Source organism: Lasioglossum baleicum, chromosome 12 (genome assembly GCF_051020765.1).
Source record: "Lasioglossum baleicum chromosome 12, iyLasBale1, whole genome shotgun sequence".
In the NCBI taxonomy this organism is placed as follows: Eukaryota; Metazoa; Arthropoda; class Insecta; order Hymenoptera; family Halictidae; genus Lasioglossum; species Lasioglossum baleicum.
The window spans coordinates 6,787,455-6,809,931 of NC_134940.1; the positions used below are offsets into that span (position 1 = coordinate 6,787,455).

The window sequence follows — 22,477 nt, forward strand, 5'->3', positions numbered from 1 at the left end:
CGTGTCCCTATACCACCGTCGACATCGCCATCCTCGCCACCACCACCGGCTACTGGTTACGTTTCCTGTATAACATGCGGTTTTGCCCGAATCATTTGCGCCGAGTCCCGCCTCGAGGACTTTTGGTCCCCTCACCGGGAACCAGAGGATACCATTTCCTAGACGATCCGACAGGATCTAGCCTCGCGATCCACGAAAATCGAGGAGATAAGAGAACTTTATTCGTATACCCTTCTTCTTCTGAAACAATTTTCGTCTTTGAAATCTGAGACAACATGCTACCGGGGAACATTCTGGTTAACGCTACCCGGTTACATGCCCGTATCGGCCGTATCAAACGCTGTAAAATACGAAGTTTATTTTTACTGTTTCATTATCAACTGTTCGCAGTTTTTGTGTTCGTACAAAACGGATCTTAGGATGATTTTCACGTAAATAGTAAACCCTTTTGTATTAAGCCTTCTTCAATTAAGAGAAGATTCGACTTTTATTAATTTTACAGACCGTGAACAAACGTATTTATTTTTCTGTTCAATATACTGAATTTAATAATATTACTAATTTTATTAAATGTATTTACGAATTGGCTAATAGTATTGTTGTTTTTGATAATATTAAAAAAAACTTGTATTATAGAATGTATATTACTTATCGTATTATAATCATTCAAAATAGTGTCGTCCCGAAGCAACCATAATAGTATTAGTATTATTATGCAATAAAACGTAATACAACATAAAAATTTTAGTTGCAATGCAAACTATAAAACGGCCATATTTTTATACCACATTTTTTTCGGAAACAAAAAATATGTTATATGGCTCGCATATTGCATGTATTTCATATTAAATGTATATCTTCATTATAAGTGAGATCTATTCATAATTTCTAATTTTGAAAATTCCATTGCTTAAAAAAATCATTTTAAATACTATGCAGTGTTAAATGTTATAAGTTTTTATAATGATGTACTTTATCCTAGAAAAGTTTCAACAACATTATAACATAATATCTATATATACATTATTAGATCAAAAACATAATTGTTTTCGAAATCACATATAATGAAACAAGTAATAAAATAATTTCTGAAATAATAGTTCGTCTTCTTTAAGTTATGTTGTTAAATCTTTGATTTTTAATAATGTAGCAATTTTTAAGGTATACATTTCTCAATTGCATTTAATTATTTTTACCTTAATCATTAATTGGATCTTGATAATTCAAATATTCAATTTTTAATCAATGAGATACTTTTCAAGAATATATTATTTATCAATTACATTTTTGCTCCAATTAGCTTATTGGTATATTCAAATTATGTAGAACACTCTGTTATATATATATCGAAATTTTGTATAATTATGTACGCATGTATATTCTAAAATGCAACTTATTATTGTAAATGATCCGTCACTCTAGCGTCTAAGTAAAAACTTTCGAAAGATGCACATTTTTAATAATCACTTTATTTTAAATATTTGCATTGAACATGTGCAATTAGCAGTGAATCATTAAACCGCTGCGATGCTTCCATATATATTTAAGTTCTTTGCATTTCAAGTTTATTCGTTATGCTCGTACAACTGTCAGTTCAATAAAATTGGAAGTTATAATTACGGGTAATGAAAAAAGTTCATAAATTGTTTACACGCAATCACACTAAACTATTGATATTATAAAAAAAATACTAAAGAGAAAACTAATTTTACATGGACTTTCGAATTTGCATGAATTACTTCAAATATCATGGGATGTCTCAAAAATGAAATAACTATATTTCAGTATTGATTTTTCGTCAAACAAAAAAAAAGGAGATACCGTGGTTTTGAGGTAATTTTATTTAACTTTTTATGTTACGAGCGGTTTCTCTGTTTCGTTTATTGTCTCTTAAAATGTTTTTTAAAGCGCACAAAATAATACGATACAGACGCACTTACCTTGCTGTTTTACCAGAAATACATAGCATTCCATCACAGTGAAGCATTGATAATATCGTTTCTATACCAACAGATTTTATAGCTAAAACAATACAAACTTTTCTTTAGTACTTTCTCTTCGGTAGTATCAATAATATTTCTAAATGATATAGCTAAGTATATAGCTAACAATAAGATACAAATTTTTCTTTAGTACTTTCTCGTAGTATCAATAATTTAGGCGGTATATTAATCAACACGTTTTTTTTGTGAAACACCCTGCATATACAAATAGATATTATCAAATTAAAACTTAAATCAACGTCGTACAGACATTTAAGAAATTAAAGTAGAAGTGAAATGCAACTGAAAAACATGTTGTTTTGTTAGTCATAGACACTGATGAAAAATAAGATGTGATAAAGCCAGTATAATAATCGATAATATCGCTATTTAGGATTCAACTAATTCTCGACTGTCCTCATCCCATTCAGAGAAACTTCTGGTTCTCGATGATTTAACTTCCTTTTCTTGTTCAACATCTTGTTCAACATCTTGTTCCTCTTCGTCAACATGTTCTTCTTCGATGATCATCACTGATTCCTGAGGCTCGTCTGCACTGTTACTTTGTTCGCTGCATTGCTCATCGTATTCCACAATTTCCGTTTGTTCTTCTACATACTGTATAACTTCCTCAACTTGCTCGACATTACATTCTTCCAACAATTCCTCCGAATTATCAACTTGCATTTCTTCTTCCTCTTCCACTACTTTCTCTTCAACCTCCTCGACAACTTCTTCCACAATCTCCTCCGTTTCTTCGGTAAGTTCTTCCGTTTGATAATTTTCATACGTCTGCCGGTCTGTTTCTTCGCTACCGTGTATATAAACGATCATACCATCTTCTGTACCTTGCATTACGATCTGTTCATTGTCAGAAATGTTCAACTGTTGCGGCTGTTGCTGTGGCTCGTTATCCTGCTGTTGATAATTTTCGTTATCGATGAGCATGATCATAGGATGTTCGTCGAGTTCGTCTGTACTATAAGTCATTTCATGAGAAATGTCGTTAATCTCCATTTCCGGCACGATGTATTCCGATGAATTCGAAGCTACTTCTTGAGGAGCGCTGTCTCCAACGCTTAGAGAAGTTGCTATTCCACTCGCAACATGACTAAGAGCTTCAGCTTCCGAAGAAGGCTCCAAAGAAATCGACGGCACCGACGCCGATTCGGAATCCCGTAAATCCTTGTGCACGCAGTCCAAATGCACCTGCAAATTTGTGGCGCGTACGAAAATCTTTCCGCAATGAATGCAACGATGTCCTTTATCCTTTCCTTCGGACATGCTCCCGTGACCGGTGTTAATTTCATGCGATGTTAACTCGGTGACGTCTTTGAACATCAGCGGACACTGCATACATTGAATTTCCTCTGACGACGACGAATGCTGACGCGACGTCGGACGATGATTATGATTGATCTGGTGTCTCACCAAAAGCGTCTCCGAAAGCGCCACGTAAGAGCAAGCCTGACATTTCGGGAAACACATGCTTTTCGGCGGTGGCACGTTGTGCTTCGTGTAAAGGTGATACATCAGGATGTTCCGCTTCGTCGCTTTGTAACCGCAATGCTCGCAAACTCTTGGATCGAATTTCTCTTCGTGGACATCCTGCATGTGTCTTCTGTACATGTAGTAGTTCGTGTATTCTTCTTCGATGTCGCATTTGTTACATTTCCATGGGCCAGTTTCACCGCCGTCGATGTTCCCATTACTTTTTGATTCTTTCTCTTCGCCGCTGTTGCTCGACATCAAGTGATCTGATTTCAAAACGACGTACGAAACCTTCGTTTTCGACGAGTTATTGTCCGGTGTTTTCGCTTCCTTCTGCATTATCTTCAGTCGTATGTTCTTATTGTTTTTCACTAAGTGAGGATATTTCTTTAATACTTCTCGAATGATTTTGGCATGATTATTGATGGAATCGTCGGAGTTCGCTTTGAACGAGGATTTCCCCTTTTCCATATTCTCCTTCTCCTCGAGATCAAATCGTACTCTTTTCGATGGCGACGGCTGCGATTCCTGACCCCGCTGGAAACATCTACTTACGGACCAATCGTCGTCTGAATTGATTTCTTTCAGACTTTTCTCGTTCGTGTTACCTTCGTCCTCTTCGTCTTCCGTTGTATCAATCTTACTGTCTCCATCCGGTGAGCATTTACCGCTAGGCGAATGATCTCTCTTGTATTTGCCCGGTGCTTGCACGATTGGCTTGGTATTGTAAGTGATGTCGTCGAACGACGAAAATACGCCGAGCGCAAACTCCTCAGCTTCTGGGAGATCGAACCGAGAAGGCCCTGGAGTCACTTCTGTAGGCCTGTTTGTTGAGGGTAACCCGTGGAATGTTCGCATTTCGTAATTAAGTAACGGCGTACTTTGCGGTGTGTCTAATTTTCTTTTCCAAATAGGAAGTCTAAAATAATATACGTTCTTAAAATAATAAACTTTGAAATCACATTTTTGTAAACACGTTTTAAAATACATTACTTATAAGTAGACTGCGGATGTTTATGCAATTTCCAATTTTTGTAGACAAATTCGAAGAAAGTGGAATCTTTTAACCCATTACTGTATTTCTTTCAACAATTTGTTAATGTGCCTCTACAAAATATTACAAAATTTCTCTTAATGTCCTCTGAATTCTTTACTCGCTAATATATTAATTTATAGTCTTACTAGGGGGTTCCGCCCCCTGTTCGCTTCGCTCACCAATCCCTGCAGCGCCTCGCTCTCTCTCTCTCTCTCTCTCTCTCTCTCTCTCTGAAAAATACACACTGTCACGTCGCTCAATTTTCGGTTTCCGTCAGGAGGCTTCGCCGCTCAGAGTTTTTGCGTGACAAAACTACAGAACTATTTTATATAATAGAAAGATAATGAGAATTTGTGCAAACATGTTAAATACAGAAAGGTTTTAAATAATCTATACATTTTGGTTGACTACACAAGGGTTAAAATCCTATTTTTAGTGGGAACAGCCTCTGTAGATACGAAATAAATAAAAATTGTACTAAATTGAATCGAATTTTATATTCTAGCATTTTACGACAATTTTCATAAGCCTTAAAATGCATAAAGATCCGCAGTCTACTTATAAGATCAATAAATCAACAAGTATACTCACTTTCTACCTGGCAATGGTTGAAGTGAAAGTCCCGACGACGAACTAGAAGTTGTTGTTGTTGTTGTCGTCGTCGGTGGTGTCGTCGGTGTTGTCGGTGTCGATTTCGTGTTGGATGTTGAGGGCTTCGACACTGCTATCACTGGTCGTGTATTGCACTTTGACGATTGTTCATTTTGTAAAGAAGTAGTATTAAATTGTGCATCGAGCAACTTAGTCAACACCGTCATATTCATCTTCTGTGCAGTACGGTATAAAGCATGTTGTTCAGAGGTCCAATACTCCAGCTGTCCAGTGTACATAAAACTGAAAATATTATTGTAAGTTAATTGTTTGTCTAAAAGAAAACAGACACATATTCAGTGCAAATTGTATCCGATTATACCTTATAATTGATTTCACACATTCGTACGGCATATCTGGAGGCATAATAATCACTCCATCAAAGTGTTCATCTTTCACTTTTTGCTGTTGTTCCAGTTGCATAAAATAATCTGTACATGTTGTTATAACCAAACGATGAGCCTAAAAGTATTCATTACATTTGTTTTTGCCAATAAAATACTATGAAATGAATGTTGCTTGTTCTTGTTACTCGTTATGAAAACAATTACCTGAACAGTGATATCACTGGTGGGAAATTTAATAGTGAGATCAAGCAATTCTTCTTCGAAGTAAAGTTGCTGAAGCCGCTGAAGGAAGAAGGTTCCCCAATTGTCCACTTTTACTTGCTTCAATCCCCGAGAAGGGAGGTTCTTATCCTGATTTGCTGTTTCCATTGTTTACCTGTGTGTTACATGAAATTTCGATTAAATTCTTTGTGAACATTTACATGTGCTAATTTTCAGTGGCACGTTAAAATGATTTCTAAAATGTAAAGATATACTAATTCCATAAATGAATAATCTCAACAAAAAATTTAACATTAAATCTATAACCACATTCAATGTTGAAGTACTACATATTGAAACCATAATTATCTAGAACAAAATTTGGAAAGTTCTCTGAAATATTAACGAACGAACATGCATGAATTATATCATTTAAAATGAATATATCATTTACACAGAATAAAGTGATGAATCTCAAAATTATGTTGTAACAAATTTGCTTACCAGATAGAAACACCGTTAACTATCTATTGTACTGAATTATGCTGGCAATCACAGTGGACCGAATCCTGCAATAAAAAAGTAAAATATATAAGAAACTTACATGTTTGGCTGGTATAATAAAATTGAGAATAATATTATACAGACTTATGTAGACCATACGATTTCCATAAAGTTCTTAAGCTTAGAAATCTTGGTGCTTATGAGTCAAATGTCACGAACTCTTCACCGCAAGGAAAACGAATCTTCAATCTATTATTTAGTGATACCATAACATGATTTGTTTCTAAAGATTAAAAGGTTCTACATCTAAAAAGGCAATAATTACATATTAATAGGGACTACTGACATAAGAATATGGTTCTGAAACTTCCATATCCAATGAACAAAGTACAACACCATAGAAGTTTTTTAGTACACAAATATGTAGATATTATATGCAGAATGTTTGAATTATTCTAAATGTTTATTAAACCTAAACAATTGCAAAAACAGGAATACTAAATACACGAAAGGAGGGAAGTAAAAGGACTTATGCTACGGTATCAGCGCATACTTCGCGGAACGCTGAAAAATGGGAATTTAATAACGATGCATGTCTTCCTTTCGTAATCCAATTCGTACATATTAATGGTCATTTTCAAAATATACAAATTCAAAATATCCTCTGAATGTATTGCACATACCTATTTAACAATATTTCAATATTCCACTCAGCTCCATCTCTTATAAATTTCCTTAGTACACCAGTTATATTGAACATTCCATTGTGTATCACGACTCACAGATGGAGTTGAAAGCTTTTAAAAGTTTTGTAGACGCGCCTTTATACAACTTGTGCGCATGCGTAAACGCACAAGTTTTCACAAATCTGCACAAATCAATCGAGAATTACTACCCTGATAGCACAATTGACTCCACGGGGAGTGACGAAAACGCGCATAAGTTGACTCCACTTGGACAACCTGGAACCGTCTGGATGCAGCCCACGTGAAATGCAGCTTCTGCAGTCTAGCTGGAACGCCACTCTATCCTGGATTCCGCTTCCCCGCAAGATGGCAGCACGGTCGCACTGATTAATGCGGCGAATGCCGTTATACAGGGCAGCGCCGTCGGTAAGGGCAGATCGCACTAATGTGGCAGATGTCGATAAAGTAGATTTCTATTGTACAAATATGTAGCAGTTTCCCTTTTTACCGACAATACTGATTTTTGAATGAACATTCAGTCACATGCAAGGAGAGAAAACGAAAAAAAAATCTGTGCAAAATAAAAATTCTCTGCATCGATTGCAAGAGATGGAAGCTAAGATTAAAATGTCAACATGCAAAAAAAGACAAAGTGTCGTACAAGGGACAAGAAAATTTACTTTTTCTTATTTTTTAATACACCGCAGGGAGTTGGTAAAGACACATGGACAATGACACAAGGAATATATATATAATAAATATTATAATTTTTTATTATTACTATGCTTTATTATTGGACGAACACCTAAATATCTCTTCAGGTTATTGTGATGCAAAAAATATTTGTTACGTAATGTGCACGGTGTGCCAGATATTTGGTCCATTGACACCATGCACATTACGTAACAAATATTTTTTGCATCACAATAACCTGAAGAGATATTTAGGTGTTCGTATTTAAACGGAACACCCTGTATATTGTGATTATTACACGTTGTTGCCTCTGCTTCCCAAAACTTGTGGCCCGTAGCACGTTCTGGCATAGGTGGGATACCTAAAAAATACAAAGAAAATCAGTAATGTACAATATATGCATGTGTGTTGAATGGCATAATTAGATATACGTACCACGTGAAAAATTAGAGGTCTTCCTCTTCCCCGGTTGCCGCAGCTTCCTTCTCCTCCTTCCCTGGATAGCACATTATATTTATCCTCCGTTCTGTAAATTAGATTTTTAATTACACAGTGAGTAAAGGTGAGTATTTAATCTTCTTCGCTTATTGCTCATCTCAACGAATTTTCTAATTTCTGGTGCTACAATTACAAAAGGTCTTCTGACGTTTTTCATCAACTAATATACCTAACTGATTCAAACATTGCAATGATATTTATAAAAAATCGATTAAAGTTGAACTACAAACAAAAGAATGTACTACCAGAAATAAAAAAATTCAATGATGAGAAGCAAGTGAAGAAGATTAAATATTAGGTTGTCCCAAAAGTTCCTTCCGCAATGCCTTTCTTTAATATTGCTAAATAAATATTAGGTTGTCCCAAAAGTTGTTTTTCGATGCATGCACATAATGCAAATTCATATTAAGAAGTACTAAAATATTAACATAAAGATTATCGTATTGTTTGTATTTATTTAGCTACATTAAAGGAACACAATGCGGAAGAAACTTTTGGGTCAACCTAATACTTGCCTTACTGAATTGGTTTAAGCCATCATTTTGCCGATTTAGAATATTGCTAAGCTAATTCTAATCTGAATGGGCCAAAGCTGAATTGTGTTGGATTTGTTTAAAGTGATAAATGATAATAATGATAATGAAAAGAGAGTGATAAAGTGATAAAGAAACAAACAATTTACTATTTTGGACTCTACATTGAAGTGAACATACTCGCCCCGTAGCACCTCATACGTGATGGCAAATGGCACTGTCGCGTGGTGTGCCGACAAGCGTTCTCACGCTTTTTCACGCGAAGATTCTGGGAGACATTTGAGCAAAATGAAACCGATCAACCAATATAAATATGTACAAATACCTTCCGTTCTTCCTTCCTTCCACGTAGTGCACGTAATCCAAGTAATCCACGTAATCACATAATCCAAGCAAGTCAATCTAATAAATAGTCAAATAGTCAAATGCCGCAACGCAGACCGCACCTGCGAATGTAACGTGTAACCACAGAGCGAAGCTATGTAAATATATCTGTGATTGTGTCAAGAAAAACGCTGCATGTCACAATTTCAAAAAATTTCAGTTTATGCATTTATTGAACTTTATAGTGTAGGATTAGGTATTTACCAGAAAAAACGTCACGAAAATCAATTCAAAAGACTCGAAAAAATAATACAATTTAACCAATGTCCTTGTCAAAGCATTAGTGATCAAAACTTTAAACGACAATATCTCGAAAGTGAAAGTACAATGTGACATGCGGCGGCGTCCTCCTGACAACCACAGATATTACGACCGAGCTAAGCGAACGAGAACTTGCGAACTGTTGAGAGTTGAGAGAATAACTGAAAACTGCTGAAAACTGAACGGCAGTTTCCCCTTCCCTGACGTATCGTCGTATCCGTGAGCGGTGTCGACCGCGCTTGACCGTGTTGGTGCATGTTCGATTGCACGCGCGCTACACACAAACGTACCTCTACCATGTCCGTGTGACTACCTGCTCGACCGAACGCGTCGGCGACGCGTTCCTTCGATTTTCACGTTGCCGAAGTTTCGGAAGCATGAGGCGAAAAGTCGGAATCTGGAGACGGCGCGCATTTGAATCTCGGGCACAGCACGCGGCGCGACGCACATTTTGCTATAACTTTTGATCTAAAAGAGATATCGAAGAGAAATTAGGCCTAATTTTTTTTGAAAAATCGGTTTTAACGATGTAAAAAGAAATATATTTTGTATTTTTTAAATAATGTTTTCGTTGATTCTTAAGGTATAGCCGGAAAAGATGGTCAGAAGTATCCAACCAAATTTGTTTTTAGTCACGTCATGTTCAACAGAAAATTATGAAAAAATTCATGAATATTCTACCGAATAGCATACACTACTGAGATTTTTTTCAAAATTTTTGGTTGCAAAATCGATTTTTAAACAAATCGGAAAACATAAAATTGCCGATTTTATGTATATACATACATCAAAGTCTTCAGTTGACCACATTTATATTGTTACGTTAGTTGTGTCTCATCCTGATTATTAATGTGTATTTTTTCAGATTTTTCGGATTACGGAAACATGTTTTAAAAAATTGAAAACCTCCAAAAATTCCAAGAAAATGCATGTTTTGTATTGAAGTGTTAGAGACTCCAGTTTTATAAGAATTCAGTACTTGGATATTATTGAAGCAACCGTTCTTAATTTTTTAATAATTTTTTAGAGGTTGGGTAGCCGTTAACAAAACAAGTACATATATACGGCTGGGAATCTTCTGGCCCCGAATCGAATCCCGCATCTATAATCGTTTTGTTCGGTAAATACTTATTGCTTCGAGTTTTAATGAAAAGTTTAACCAAAAACATTTTTTAATTGTCTACATTTATTTTCAACTTAAAGAATTGATGCAGTTCGCGCTGTCGACTTTCGCTGTCCACTTTCTGTAATTGAAAAAAAAGAAACACAATTTAAGTTATGATTGCGAAGTGCAGAATGGTTTCGAGGTATTCGAAAATACCGCTACAGGTGGTCCCCTGTGTATCTATATCTTCGAGTAACTAATTACAAATTATGTATCTATTATTCGTGATCCGAAATTTGTATCTAGGAGAAAAATTAAGGGCAGATTCGGAATCAGCGCAAAAAACTCTATAAGAATCATCCAACAGTAATTGTTGAAGAAATTTGGTGTTGCGGAGACTGTAAATCAAATGGGAAACTTTCTTCCAGCAGATCTATTAATGGGTCTATTAACTTTTTTCCGTGTAACATTTTGTTTATTGTCTCGTTTCTTTGTTATAATAAATGGAAGCTTATGTTAATTTGTTGTTCTTCATTCTTTAATAAGCCCCTTTTAATTTCCCATCAGTTTCAACTCCATAAAGTAATAGTTTTCTGTAAAATCCGTATCAATGCCTCCGGATCGGAAACTTTCTGCCAGGGGTTGTATTAATTCGAGTAAAAAAGTTATTTTTTAATGTTGGACTATATGGATTTGGACTTTTCGTGAGAAGTTGGAGAAATTAGTTTACTGCACGATGTGAAAAGATATGTAGTGGACATGGCGCGTTGGAAAGAGGGACTTTCCGGACGCATCCTTCTCAAGTGCGCGCTGTGGACGGTTGCGTTGAGGGTTCGGTCGTAAAAGTGACGATTACCAGAACCCTGACTCAACCGTTGCAATGTCCTTGGCAGCGACGACTTTGAATTGTTTTGGGGAAGGAAACTTTCTCCTTACTCTTGAGGAACGGAGAATTCCTCCCCTTATTTTAACGGTCTTTCTCACGTTGCTAATCTTCCCACCAAAACGGATTTTTACCAGTGGAAAAAAAGCTTGTGGCACTCGTTGAGAACGCATCGCTCTAGAGTTGCCCGCGCTACGTTAATTTATATCTCTGTACTTTGTTAGTACTCGATAGTCATTAACGTTTATAATCTAGTTTTCTCGTTATTGTTATTATTATTACATCTTGTTTTGTTATTGTTACGTGTTATTGTTTTAATAAATATCTATATCGTTGTCTGTTAACCACGCGAAACATCATAGACACTGAATTACCCGTCATCCTAAAGATATTTTTCCAGAAATTGCAGTTGGCCGGAATTGTAGAGAAAATAGGTACTAAATGTTGCATTTCACAACTTTTTTATGTGGGGCCTATATTGAAAATTTAAAAGATAGTTATAATAATTAACCATTTGCAGCTGTTTTAATTTCGAAGCTGTTTTAACTCGAAAATGAAACATCTCGTTCTAGGTAGAATAATTTCGTTCTATACGATTCTTTTCATTTGATGGATATGAAATTGATTGTAATACCTCATACAATAATTAAAGGATTAGTAATTGATTAGCTACCAACATGTTTAACAATGTAAACAATATTTTGCATAATGGGACAGCAATTTTTAGTGGTGATTTCGAGTCACCACTGGAGTGCTAAGGGTTAAAGATGGTAGAAATTGCAGGATATTACAACAATGACAAATATTATAAAGCAGATACGCTAACGTTACCGTTATCGCGTCAGAAGGAATAGCTGCAAGCTGCAAGTACAATTGTATAGAGTATAGAATTTCGGGGAAAACTGGGAAGAGAGGGAGGGTTGCCGGAGGATTAATTATGGCGTGGAAGAACCGACGCGACGGTGCCCGTAAGGATAATCACGGTCGCTTAGAGTGGCCGGACTATGGCAGGGTAAGACGTGGTTTCCCTCGGGTCTCAATTATCCATCGGGCCTTAATTTGTCCGGGCTGTTTGTCTCTCGATCAAGCCGGTTCGTCGAGGTCCTGGTACTGTACTTTGGAAATGAAATGGATGATTATGTGAAAATTTGCTTGTCAAACGAACATTCTGGGAAAAGGTTCAGGTAATTTCGTGCAGAAAATCCAGAGTTGTTTTGGTAACTACCCAGGACTTATTGGCCCTCGCGACGGTCAAAGTAATTGCCCAGTTTTATCGACGTTTTATTACTTCGTCGCGTACCCTGGTATAAAGCAGCGAAAGCAATTTAGATATCGTGAAACGGTTCGAATTTCTTTTCTTGCTGTTCTTGGAAATTCTGAAATTGTCAACTCAGTGGTCGGCACGTATGAGACTTTTCAGGCCGCCTCCTTTCACCGGCCGCACGTCTCGTTCTCCGTAACGGCCTTTATCCTCGAGACAGCTCAGGCCCGTATCTATCCCAGACCGTGCGAACTGCGTACAAAATTTCTGTTTATGAAACATTAGAAATTCCATTTCTTTATACACATATTTTTAGCGTGTCTTTCTTAACATGTATGAATTAAATGAAACGAGGCTTCATTAACTGATCTATTTTTATTGAATGGAGTAGAATTACACTGTCCAACAAATTTCAACTTTTTTTATGTTCCCCAATTACTGAAGGGTCCTTCTTATAGAGTTTTTCGCGCTGATTCCGAATCTGTTTTCAATTTTTTTCCTATACGCACAGTTTTTCAGGAACAAGGCTTTGAAAAAAAACATATTTTTCAACTTCAAACAAATATTGTGATGTTATTATAAAAGATATTGAATTGTTCTTTCTGGCAAAAGATTCTGTAGACTTTCCCGAATACAGTGATATCCAATATTAATACATTATGATTGATTAAACATGTTTAAACAATGATTAAATACGGAGAGATTTCGTCGCGTCGGCGCACAGTGGAAAATTTGGACCAGACTCGATTCAAAATCAAAGAACTTTCGATAGAAATGAGGTAGAGCGATGAAATTTTTTTTAAATGAAAGCTGAAACTTTGCAGAATATGGGAAAAATAGGGAAGTTATGGTACGAACGTTTTTTAACCGAGAAAATTCGTTAAACATGTAGAATTTAAAGAAATCGATTTTGCAATGTCCTGAGGTCGTAGACAAATTTTGAGACCAGATTTGAAATCGGCGTGAAAAAATCTACGGGAAATGATATATAGCAAAAATTTTAAAAAAATTTTCCGCGCGTGGTATTGGAAAAACCACAATTTTCTCGAAATTGTGCAAGTTTAACGAATTTTCTCAACGTTAAAAAACGTTCTTACCATAATCTCCCTATTTTTCCCATATTCTGTAATGTTTCAGCTTTAATTTTTTAAAAATTTCATCGCTCTACCTTATTTCTATCAAAAGTTCTTCGATTTTGTCTCCGATTTGGACGAAAGGTCACACTGTGCGCCGTCTCCAAATTCTGACTTTTCGCCTCATGCTTTCGAAACTTCGGTAACGTGAAAACTCAGCCCGTCTGAGTGCCTGTTCAATTGCTTGCGCGCTACACACAAGCGTACCTCTACTCTGTCTGTGTGAACTACCTGCTCGACTGATTGACGCCGACGCGTTCCTTCGATTTTCACGTTGCCGAAGTTTCGGAAGCATGAGGCGAAAAGTCGGAATCTGGAGGCGGCGCGCATTTGAATCCCGGCACAGCGAGCGACGCGGCGATAACAGAACATACGGACAATAGGACGTCCTTATATTAGGGTATGTATTCGGATAATGGGGGTACGGATACGGGAGTCTCTACTGTATTCAAAGAACAAGTAGACATAATTGAAATCGTAATTCTAATTGCAATATTTTGTAGGACTCAATATAAATAGTACCGTATACTCATCTTTTTTTATCGATGAATATGATCACTAACTAAAATAAATTCCTAATAAGAAAAAAAAATGTTAACAACCCATTAAAAAGTGTTAAAAACGCGACTGAACATGTTGGTGAGAGTCCCATTTGGGGGTGAACGGAACTTTTAAGCTAGTGCTTGAAGCGGACCCTGGGATTCGGCAAGACCGCAGATGTGGCAACCAAACCTTGGGGTTTTCCAGCCATCTGGAAACTATCGAAACGGTGTAGCTTCGAATAATTTTCTGCCAGGGCGGCGAAGACTTCGGTCGCCGTGGCCAAGTGGTGCAATAAACACGGCCAGGTAACCCGACGCGCGTCGGCCAGCCAGACATATCGGCATGAAACCACTAACAAGTTAATTGCAGACCTTGTTTATTTTTCGTAATTGTTTCATGTAAATGACGCTAGCTGCTTCGTGTGGCGTTCTTCCGATTAAAAAAAGACTAATCTCAAGATAGAATTTGGACTGTGGATAGTGGATTTATTCAAAGTCTTCGAATAACGGCACAATCAATTTTCTACCGAAACCGAAATAATACCGGTATTCTTTCGGTTTTTCCAATGCTTAGGTTGTTCCAAATGAAAAAGGAACTACAGGCCACTTAATGTTCCGTCGTAAAACCCTCCGCGCGAAGGAACAAGCGCGAGTCCGAATTCACAGGCGAGGCCGTCATAAAACATTCAGCTAAAGACCTTCCAGATGTACCTCCCAACAAAGTGATTTTTAGCCAGCCGAAAGAAGCACAGCCGATGTAGCCAGATGTATTTGGACCTTTTATACCGTTAAAGTACTAAACATTATACCGTAGCTACCTGCAACCGAACATACTCCTTGGTTTCAAATTCTTGCTTTAGTTTATTAAAAGGAAGTAGACTCGTTTTCAGGATTGCAAGGGTGCGGGATTCGCCTCTTATTCTCATCTCTCGATAATAATACAAACACGGGGTTTTTCACTAGTCAAAAACGCTAGATAAAAGATCGATCTAGGACACTATCTGCCTCAAAAGTTCTATTTTTTCGTTTACGAGGCGTAATTGGCATTATTCGGCAGCATGTAGCTATGAAAATAGCTTGTATGCTTCCGAATAATGCAAATTACGGTGACGACTAATGCCAATTTCGCCTCGTAAACGGAAAATAGGACTTTTGAGGCAGATAGTGTCCTAGATCGATCTTTTATCTAGCGTTTTTAACTAGTGAAAAACCCCGTGTTTGTATTATTATCGAGAGATGAGAAGAGACGAATCCCGCACCCTTGCAATCCTGGAAAAAGGCTATACTGGAACTGCAATTACTCGAATTAATATTCGGACGTTCTAAAAAAGACGAGAACTTTTTTAATATTGTACTAAACGATTTGAACTTTTTTGGGGAGCTACAGCAATTAGTTTACTACAGGATGTGAAAAGAAATTTTTTCATAAATTGCAATTGATCGGAATTGTATGAAAAAATACTAAGAGTTGCATTTTACAACTTTTTTATGTGGGCCCATATTGAAAAATTGAAAAATACGCTTTGTAGATCTGTGTCGACTAAACATATTTTGAAAATTTCGTCAAAATCGGTTGACGTTGCAATGAGCTACAAACGTTTAAAGATGGTAAAAATCGCAGATTTTCAGCCTACATCGAAGAATTACATCTTTCAAGGCCTGTCGTTTTTTCTCGCATCAACCGATTTCGATGAAACTTTCACAGTGCACATTATTTCCGCAGGCCTACAAAACGTACTTTTTAAATTTTCAATATAGGCCCGCGCGAAAAAGTTGTAAAATGTAACTTTTAGTATTTTCTCTGCAATTCCGACCAAATGCATTTTTTGAAAAAATTTCTTTTCACATCCTGCAGTAAACTAATTGTTCCAGCTCCCCCAAAAAATTCAAATCGTATAGTACAATATTAAAAAAGTTATCATCTTCTTTAGATCGTCCGAATATTAATTCGCGTAACTGTACGTATTAGGGGATAATTAATGTATTACTGGTTTATTGATTTATGTGTAGGTTTACTCTTAATGTAACTGTAAAGAAAATTACGGCGAGGGGGGAAGAACGTAACATTCAATTTGTACATATAGTTTCCATCTCTCTTGCGATCAATGCAGACAATTTTTATTTTGCACAAAGATCCGCAGTCTAGGAAAAATAATATAGATATAATAGAAATAAATAAAATTTAATATTTTTTTATATCGGGTTTATTATTTCGTTTTCATTCAGAATCGGTATTTGGAATTGTCGGTAAAAAGGAAGACTGCTACATATTTGTACAATATGTAGAAATTCATTTCACCGACATTACCAACATTACTGACATAACCTCACCGACGGTGCTGCCCTGTATAACGGCATCCGCCGCTCCACGCAGACTCCACGAGCTGCCTTCCATTTGGACGGAAGAAGCTGCCCTCTAGATGCTGTGACGGCGGTGGACGGCGGACTTTGTTACATCTATGCGCATTTCTGGAAGCCCAGGTGGCATGAACTCCACACTCTTTCTAGATGTACTCCAACCGTTGCTCCGAGCAGCCAATAAGCGGCGTCTGGAACCGTACTGCCCTCCAAATTCACTCCACGCTCTGGACTGTCCCTGGCAGTTCCAAACTGTGCTATCAGGGTATATTCGTTTTTCTTTCACCGAAAAGATTCTACTTTGAACTTCTTGCGTACTTGCGCGAACCTGATACAAAATTGCTACATATTTCAGCTTTGTTTTCGAATTGTTTATGAGCGATCAAAAATGATTGACTCGTCAATAAGAGATCGATGAGTGCTGGTCCGTTTCCAACGCTAATTTCGTGCAACTGCAATATAATATTTGAATATTGTCGATGATTATTTCCATAACTATTTCTATAATCAAGAGTTCATTCTTATTGAAATGTTTAATGAAATGCATATTTTGTTCACTTTCTATTGTACGTATCTTTTAAAACATTTAAATTGCGTGTATATATAAGTAATAAATGCTATATATTTGAAATTGGTTCTTGCATTTTCATGAAAATAACTGCAAACCAATCATAGAGAGATCTCACTGCGGTTAATGATTCTTAGGTTATCAGAGTGGGGCTAACAATTATTTTGGTCGTCATAATAGAGAGAGAGAGATTCTGAAAGCTGGAAAGTATATATATGCGCTGTTTTTATCACAATAGTAAATAACAACAGAACAAAAATAAACATATCACCAAGTGCATACGATACCTATCTACCGAAAGTACTCGAATAACATGTATGAAATACTTATCCATATTAATAATCATCGATGATCAAACACAAAATAACCCCTTTGGAAAACAAAAATTGTATTTCCATAAAAGGGGTCAACACATGTATACTTATGTCACAAAACAGCAGTAAACAAATGTATATGTATACCTTTTATCATTTTCTTTAAAATGAATTGTTTGCAATGGAAAATACGATATTTGATCTCGATAAAAATTAATATTGAAGGAAACTAGGACAAACATTTTCATAACATTCAAGTAAGTATTGGCACATAATTTATGACAGTAATTATTAAACTCTGAATTTTATGCATTTATAACAAAAATGAACAAGTGCAATTTAAAACAGTGAAAATATTAAAAGACTTTGAAAGAGTATTAATATATTATTTTCACCACATTAAAATTATTAATCAAGAATATAATTTTATACTTAGCTTCTATGTCTTGCAATTGATGCACAAACTTGTTATTTTGCATAAACATACAGAGAAAATACAGGCTCGTAAGGTTTTAATATATCTGTTAATCTTGATTTTCAACCAACAGAATTTATAGGATGATGCGGTTGAATTTTAAGACAATATTGCTTATAATAATAGTCGCAGTATTAAGTTCGATACTGACGTCGTGGAACAATTGTGGTAATCCATTCTTTTTGAAAAGCACTGAATGGAAGACAAAATTTCAACATAGAGTAAGTCAATTAATATTTTACTTCAATTTGTATTCTACTCCGAATTGTTGCGAACTTTTATTTGAAGGACCGACAAGCTTTAGAAAGTGGCTATCAAGAAATAGATTGTCACATTAACGGTGATTATTCAATTGGATGCCGTAAAGAAGGAGACGAAGTATATATACCATTTTCATTTATCCACAAGTATTTCGAGGTAAATATTATTGTTACAAACTGCTATTGATCACATGATTGATTTATTTTTCTAAAATTCTCCAGATTTATGGAAAGTTAGCAACCTATGATGGTTTAGAGAGGTTCGAGTGGTTGCACAGTTATTCAAAAATTGTTAATCCCAAGGGGAAATATGATCCGAGAGGAGTATTTATGACATTCGAGAATTACAATGTCGAGGTACGAGAAAGAGTAAAATGCATCAGTGGAAACGACGGTGTACCGATATCTACTCAATGGGAAAGCCAGGGATATTATTATCCTACACAAATTGCTCAATTCGGATTGTCTCACTATAGCAAAAACTTGACAGAACCAGAACCACGTAGAAAAATTATTGAAGATTCTGATAAAACTAAACGAGAATGGACTATACCTCAGGGATCGATTTTAGCTAGGGTATTCGATAAACATGCTAACAGTCATGTGTTGAAATTTGCTACACCAGAAACTAGCACCTCTGGAATTACTCTGAAGTTAGACCATGTGTTGGACTTTGTATTAAAGTGGGATTTTAATATTAAAGAGAATGGTAGTATCATGGTTACGTTACAATCTAGAGAGAGAAAGGAAATCTATTATCTTCATTATATTACTAGCAATACAGTACTTCAGACTTACAATAATCATGTGTACTACGGAATTGGTCAGATAACTCATCAGTGGAGACGATATACCAGAGACTTGGTGATCGATCTACAAAAAGGTTTATATTTGAATGACAAGAATAAGAAGAAATTGTCTCGTTCAAAATTAAAGGTAACATACAATAATGCAGTGGCGCACCCAGGATGCAATCTTTGGGGGGGGGGGCGAGTTGAACCCAGCCCTCGGTTTTGCGTGATGACCTTTTTTTTTTAGCCAACATATCTGTCGAGAGCTATTCCGCGATTTTATTTTTGGAAGCTAAACATTTCTTCTTGGGGGGGGACTTGTCCCCCTGGCCCCCCCCTGGGTGCGCCACTGCAATAATGTACAATAACTGAGGTTCATAAAGATTTAACACTGTCCATTACAGATGATAAAAATAACTTTGTACGGAGCTGGAATGATTGATAATATAACATTGTCCACAAGTGAACATATGGAACAGTTCTATGATGCAGCGAGATGGTTTGTAGCCAATCAGAATATCAGTTCGGGTGGCTGGTCGAATCCTGTTAGGAGAAAGGTGGCCCCTGGAATGGCCACTCTTGAGCCTGGATGGTACTTTATTTTAGTAAATTCATTTCCGTATCGATTACAGCAGGGAGTTCTAACTTGTTCCCCTCCGAGAACCGCAAAGTCCCCATCATTAGTCAAACCTCTTCGGCACGGGAACAGGGACGAAGTTCTACGCCTTCTACGGCAAGGATAAAGTCTAAGAGTGGGGGAAGTACCTAAGTGGAATGTTGGAACTCCCTGGATCGCAGAGCAATATTTCAATATTAACACATTTTACAATAACTACAGGTACTCTAGCATGGGCCAAGGGCACGCTATCTCCGTGTTAGCGCGAGCATATTATCATTCCAATGAAGAAAAATATCTACAAGCAGCTATTAGAGGTTTACAACCATTTAGATTATCCTCTAACAAAGGAGGAGTAGCTGCTGTATTTTTAGATAAATACGTGTGGTATGAAGAATATCCTACCACGCCCTCTTCTTTTGTACTTAACGGGTTTATTTATTCTTTAATTGGTTTATACGACTTAAAGAGTATAGCGACAGGCAGAGATGCCGAAGAAACATCTCGCCTTTTTAGTCAGGGTATGGCCTCGTTGAAAAGTATATTAACCTTGTACGATACTGGTTCTGGTACCACGTATGATTTACGTCATTTTACATTAAAGACAGCTCCAAATTTAGCTAGATGGGATTACCATTCTACTCATATCAATCAGCTTCTTCTTTTGAATTCAATTGATAATGATTCTATCTTTACTACCACAGCAGAACGATGGATAGGATATATGAATGGTAAAAGAGCAGCGCACAATTAATTTTTTATCTCCGTCGTTCGACTGACTCCTCCATTTATCTATTCATTCTTCATTTATTCATTTTGTAATTCTCAGTCTTTCTTTTCCATTTTTGTATCGTACATTTTTGTAAATAACTCCGAACAGTCATGGAATTAAGCGGACCAAAATATATCAATCTATTTGCGTAATATTGTTATACGAAATCTCGGTAAATTTTCTAATGTTTTTTCTGAAAACTTTTACAATAATCGAGGAAGAGAAAAAGAAAATCGGACAAAATTTCGAGATATGTTGTTTCAAGGTGTACATCCATGTTTTTGTCATTGAGGCGAAGATAAATACATGTTGTTATTCATAAACGCGTTACGTGCTTAATTTAAATCGAAGTTAAACGTTGAAGGTGTTATTTATTTGTTAGCAATTTAATATATATATATATATACATATATATATATATGTATGAAATGTACTTAAATAGGCCTTGACAAAAAAGAATATGTAAAAACATTTAAAATTAAGATGAGAATTTATATATTACCTATCGAAGTATAGTATTTAAATAATAACAAACTTCGTGTTCAATGCTTCCTCAATCCACCTAGTTTTTTCTCTATCAATTTATATTATATTATATTATTTCTTTTTTAAATAATCTAGAAAATAACTTCACAAATCTTTATTTATAAAAATTAGACCCACACCATCTATCGGTCGAAAATTTTACTAATCAGCTAGACATACAGTGATAGACCATAGACCACTGATATATACTCTTATATCAGTGCCATAGACGCATTATAGTGATTGGTTTATTTCTATGGCCCGTCCAAGTCTGACAGAAAATTTTACAAAATAAAAACAATGAGTGGTGGAGTGGTACCTAGCAGATCAACTGTATACATTTCAAATTTACCTTTTTCATTAACAAATAATGACATACACCAACTCTTACAGACTTATGGAAAGATTGTCAAGTAAGTCAGATATTCCTGCATCATTTTTACATATTTTCATAGTGTATTGAAATGATTCAAGACGATATATCATATAATATTATATCGAAGAATAATATTACTTTTCTTCATTTTCTCCCTGCATTTCTAACCTTTTACATTTATATTTATCAACAGAGTGACAGTGATGAAAGATAAAATCACACGGCGAAGTCGTGGTGTTGCATTTGTATTGTTTCTCAATTCAGAAGATGCTTTTGCTTGCGCAAAAGGTTTAAATAACACAGAGGTAAGTTATTTTACTGTTTGTATAATATAACAAAGAGGTAAGTTATTTTGCTGTTTATATATTCACATTTTGTTGTAGATTGGGGGTCGTACCATTAAAAGTTCTATTGCTGTTGATAATGGACGTAGTACCGAATTTATTCGTCGAAGAGATTATCCTGATAAATCTCAGTGTTACGAATGTGGAGAAGAAGGACATTTGTCGTACAACTGCAGAAATAATACATTAGGACCAAGGAATCCACCAGTAAAGAAAATTCGAATTAGAAAGAAACATAAAACTAGTAGTAGTCAACAATCGAGTGACTGTAACAAAGATAGTGACAACGAATTAATAGAAGAAAATTGGGAAGATGAAGTAGAAACATTGAGTGCTGCCATTGCACTTGAGGTACACCTTATTTAAACAGTATTTATGTTTGTGACTTTCAGTGAAATTTATTACGACGAATGTATAATGAAAGAAAATGTAATGTTTCAGCAAAAACAGAAAGAATTAGAAAATAGTCAAAGAGCAGGATCTAAGGGATTCGATGACGAATACCGATTAAATAAAAACCCAGGGAAACGATATAAAAAGAATGAGTATTTCAGTGATGAGGAAGACTTCAGTGAGTGAAAAATGTACTTATCACAGTATTTGTGTAAGTGTAAATAGTGTACATATATAAGTGAGTCTAAACAATAAGTGAAACGAATGTAAATATATATTTTTAATTTTATAAGATATTGTGTGTATATATAGATTTCGAAAAGTAGTTTTTCTGGAAAAGTAGTGTGTCACTACAGCCATGAATGGGAGTTAATTTTAATTGTAAAAAATAGATTAAATAAATAACAACCGGAAAATGTATGTCGGTAAGTTAGAAATTTACATGAAAATGGTAAGCCATTTTTTTCGAGTCGCCAAAAAATTTAGCTCAAAAT

At 35.8% G+C, this 22,477-nt stretch overlaps 3 protein-coding genes and 1 long non-coding RNA gene across 7 annotated transcripts; 2 read left to right on the forward strand and 2 right to left on the reverse strand.

The window, feature by feature from the left end:
* Window positions 1-446: 446 nt before the first annotated feature.
* On the reverse strand, window positions 447-7,025 carry Cp190 (centrosome-associated zinc finger protein CP190). Of its 4 annotated transcripts, none has more exons than XM_076435185.1 (7): window positions 6,896-7,025; window positions 6,357-6,461; window positions 6,213-6,277; window positions 5,712-5,883; window positions 5,483-5,622; window positions 5,101-5,403; window positions 447-4,392 (listed from the first exon to the last, which is right to left on the reverse strand). In XM_076435185.1, exons 4-7 carry the CDS (start codon window positions 5,874-5,876, stop codon window positions 2,373-2,375), a joined length of 2,628 nt encoding a protein of 875 aa, XP_076291300.1. In that variant the 5' UTR covers window positions 5,877-5,883; window positions 6,213-6,277; window positions 6,357-6,461; window positions 6,896-7,025; the 3' UTR covers window positions 447-2,372. The 4 variants fall into 4 exon arrangements, with proteins under 4 accessions (XP_076291300.1, XP_076291298.1, XP_076291299.1 ...); XM_076435183.1 differs by having other exon boundaries at window positions 6,357-6,518; window positions 6,896-7,007; XM_076435184.1 differs by lacking the exon at window positions 6,357-6,461 and having other exon boundaries at window positions 6,896-6,995.
* Window positions 7,026-7,556: 531 nt separating this feature from the next.
* LOC143214321 (uncharacterized) lies at window positions 7,557-16,823 on the reverse strand. Its single transcript, XR_013010130.1, has 4 exons — window positions 16,523-16,823; window positions 8,948-10,511; window positions 8,027-8,117; window positions 7,557-7,952 (listed from the first exon to the last, which is right to left on the reverse strand). It is a non-coding gene; the product is annotated as an uncharacterized LOC143214321 (long non-coding RNA).
* Window positions 16,824-17,220: 397 nt separating this feature from the next.
* Hsepi (D-glucuronyl C5-epimerase) lies at window positions 17,221-20,879 on the forward strand. Its single transcript, XM_076435190.1, has 6 exons — window positions 17,221-17,688; window positions 17,980-18,127; window positions 18,195-18,323; window positions 18,389-19,102; window positions 19,362-19,549; window positions 19,796-20,879. The coding sequence occupies exons 2-6, from the start codon at window positions 17,990-17,992 to the stop codon at window positions 20,325-20,327; spliced, it is 1,701 nt and encodes a 566-aa protein (XP_076291305.1). The 5' UTR covers window positions 17,221-17,688; window positions 17,980-17,989; the 3' UTR covers window positions 20,328-20,879.
* A 141-nt stretch (window positions 20,880-21,020) lies between these two features.
* Window positions 21,021-22,172, forward strand: LOC143214317 (zinc finger CCHC-type and RNA-binding motif-containing protein 1). The gene is made up of 4 exons (XM_076435199.1): window positions 21,021-21,283; window positions 21,440-21,551; window positions 21,630-21,941; window positions 22,032-22,172. Exons 1-4 carry the CDS (start codon window positions 21,171-21,173, stop codon window positions 22,167-22,169), a joined length of 675 nt encoding a protein of 224 aa, XP_076291314.1. The 5' UTR covers window positions 21,021-21,170; the 3' UTR covers window positions 22,170-22,172.
* The last annotated feature ends 305 nt before the right edge of the window (window positions 22,173-22,477 follow it).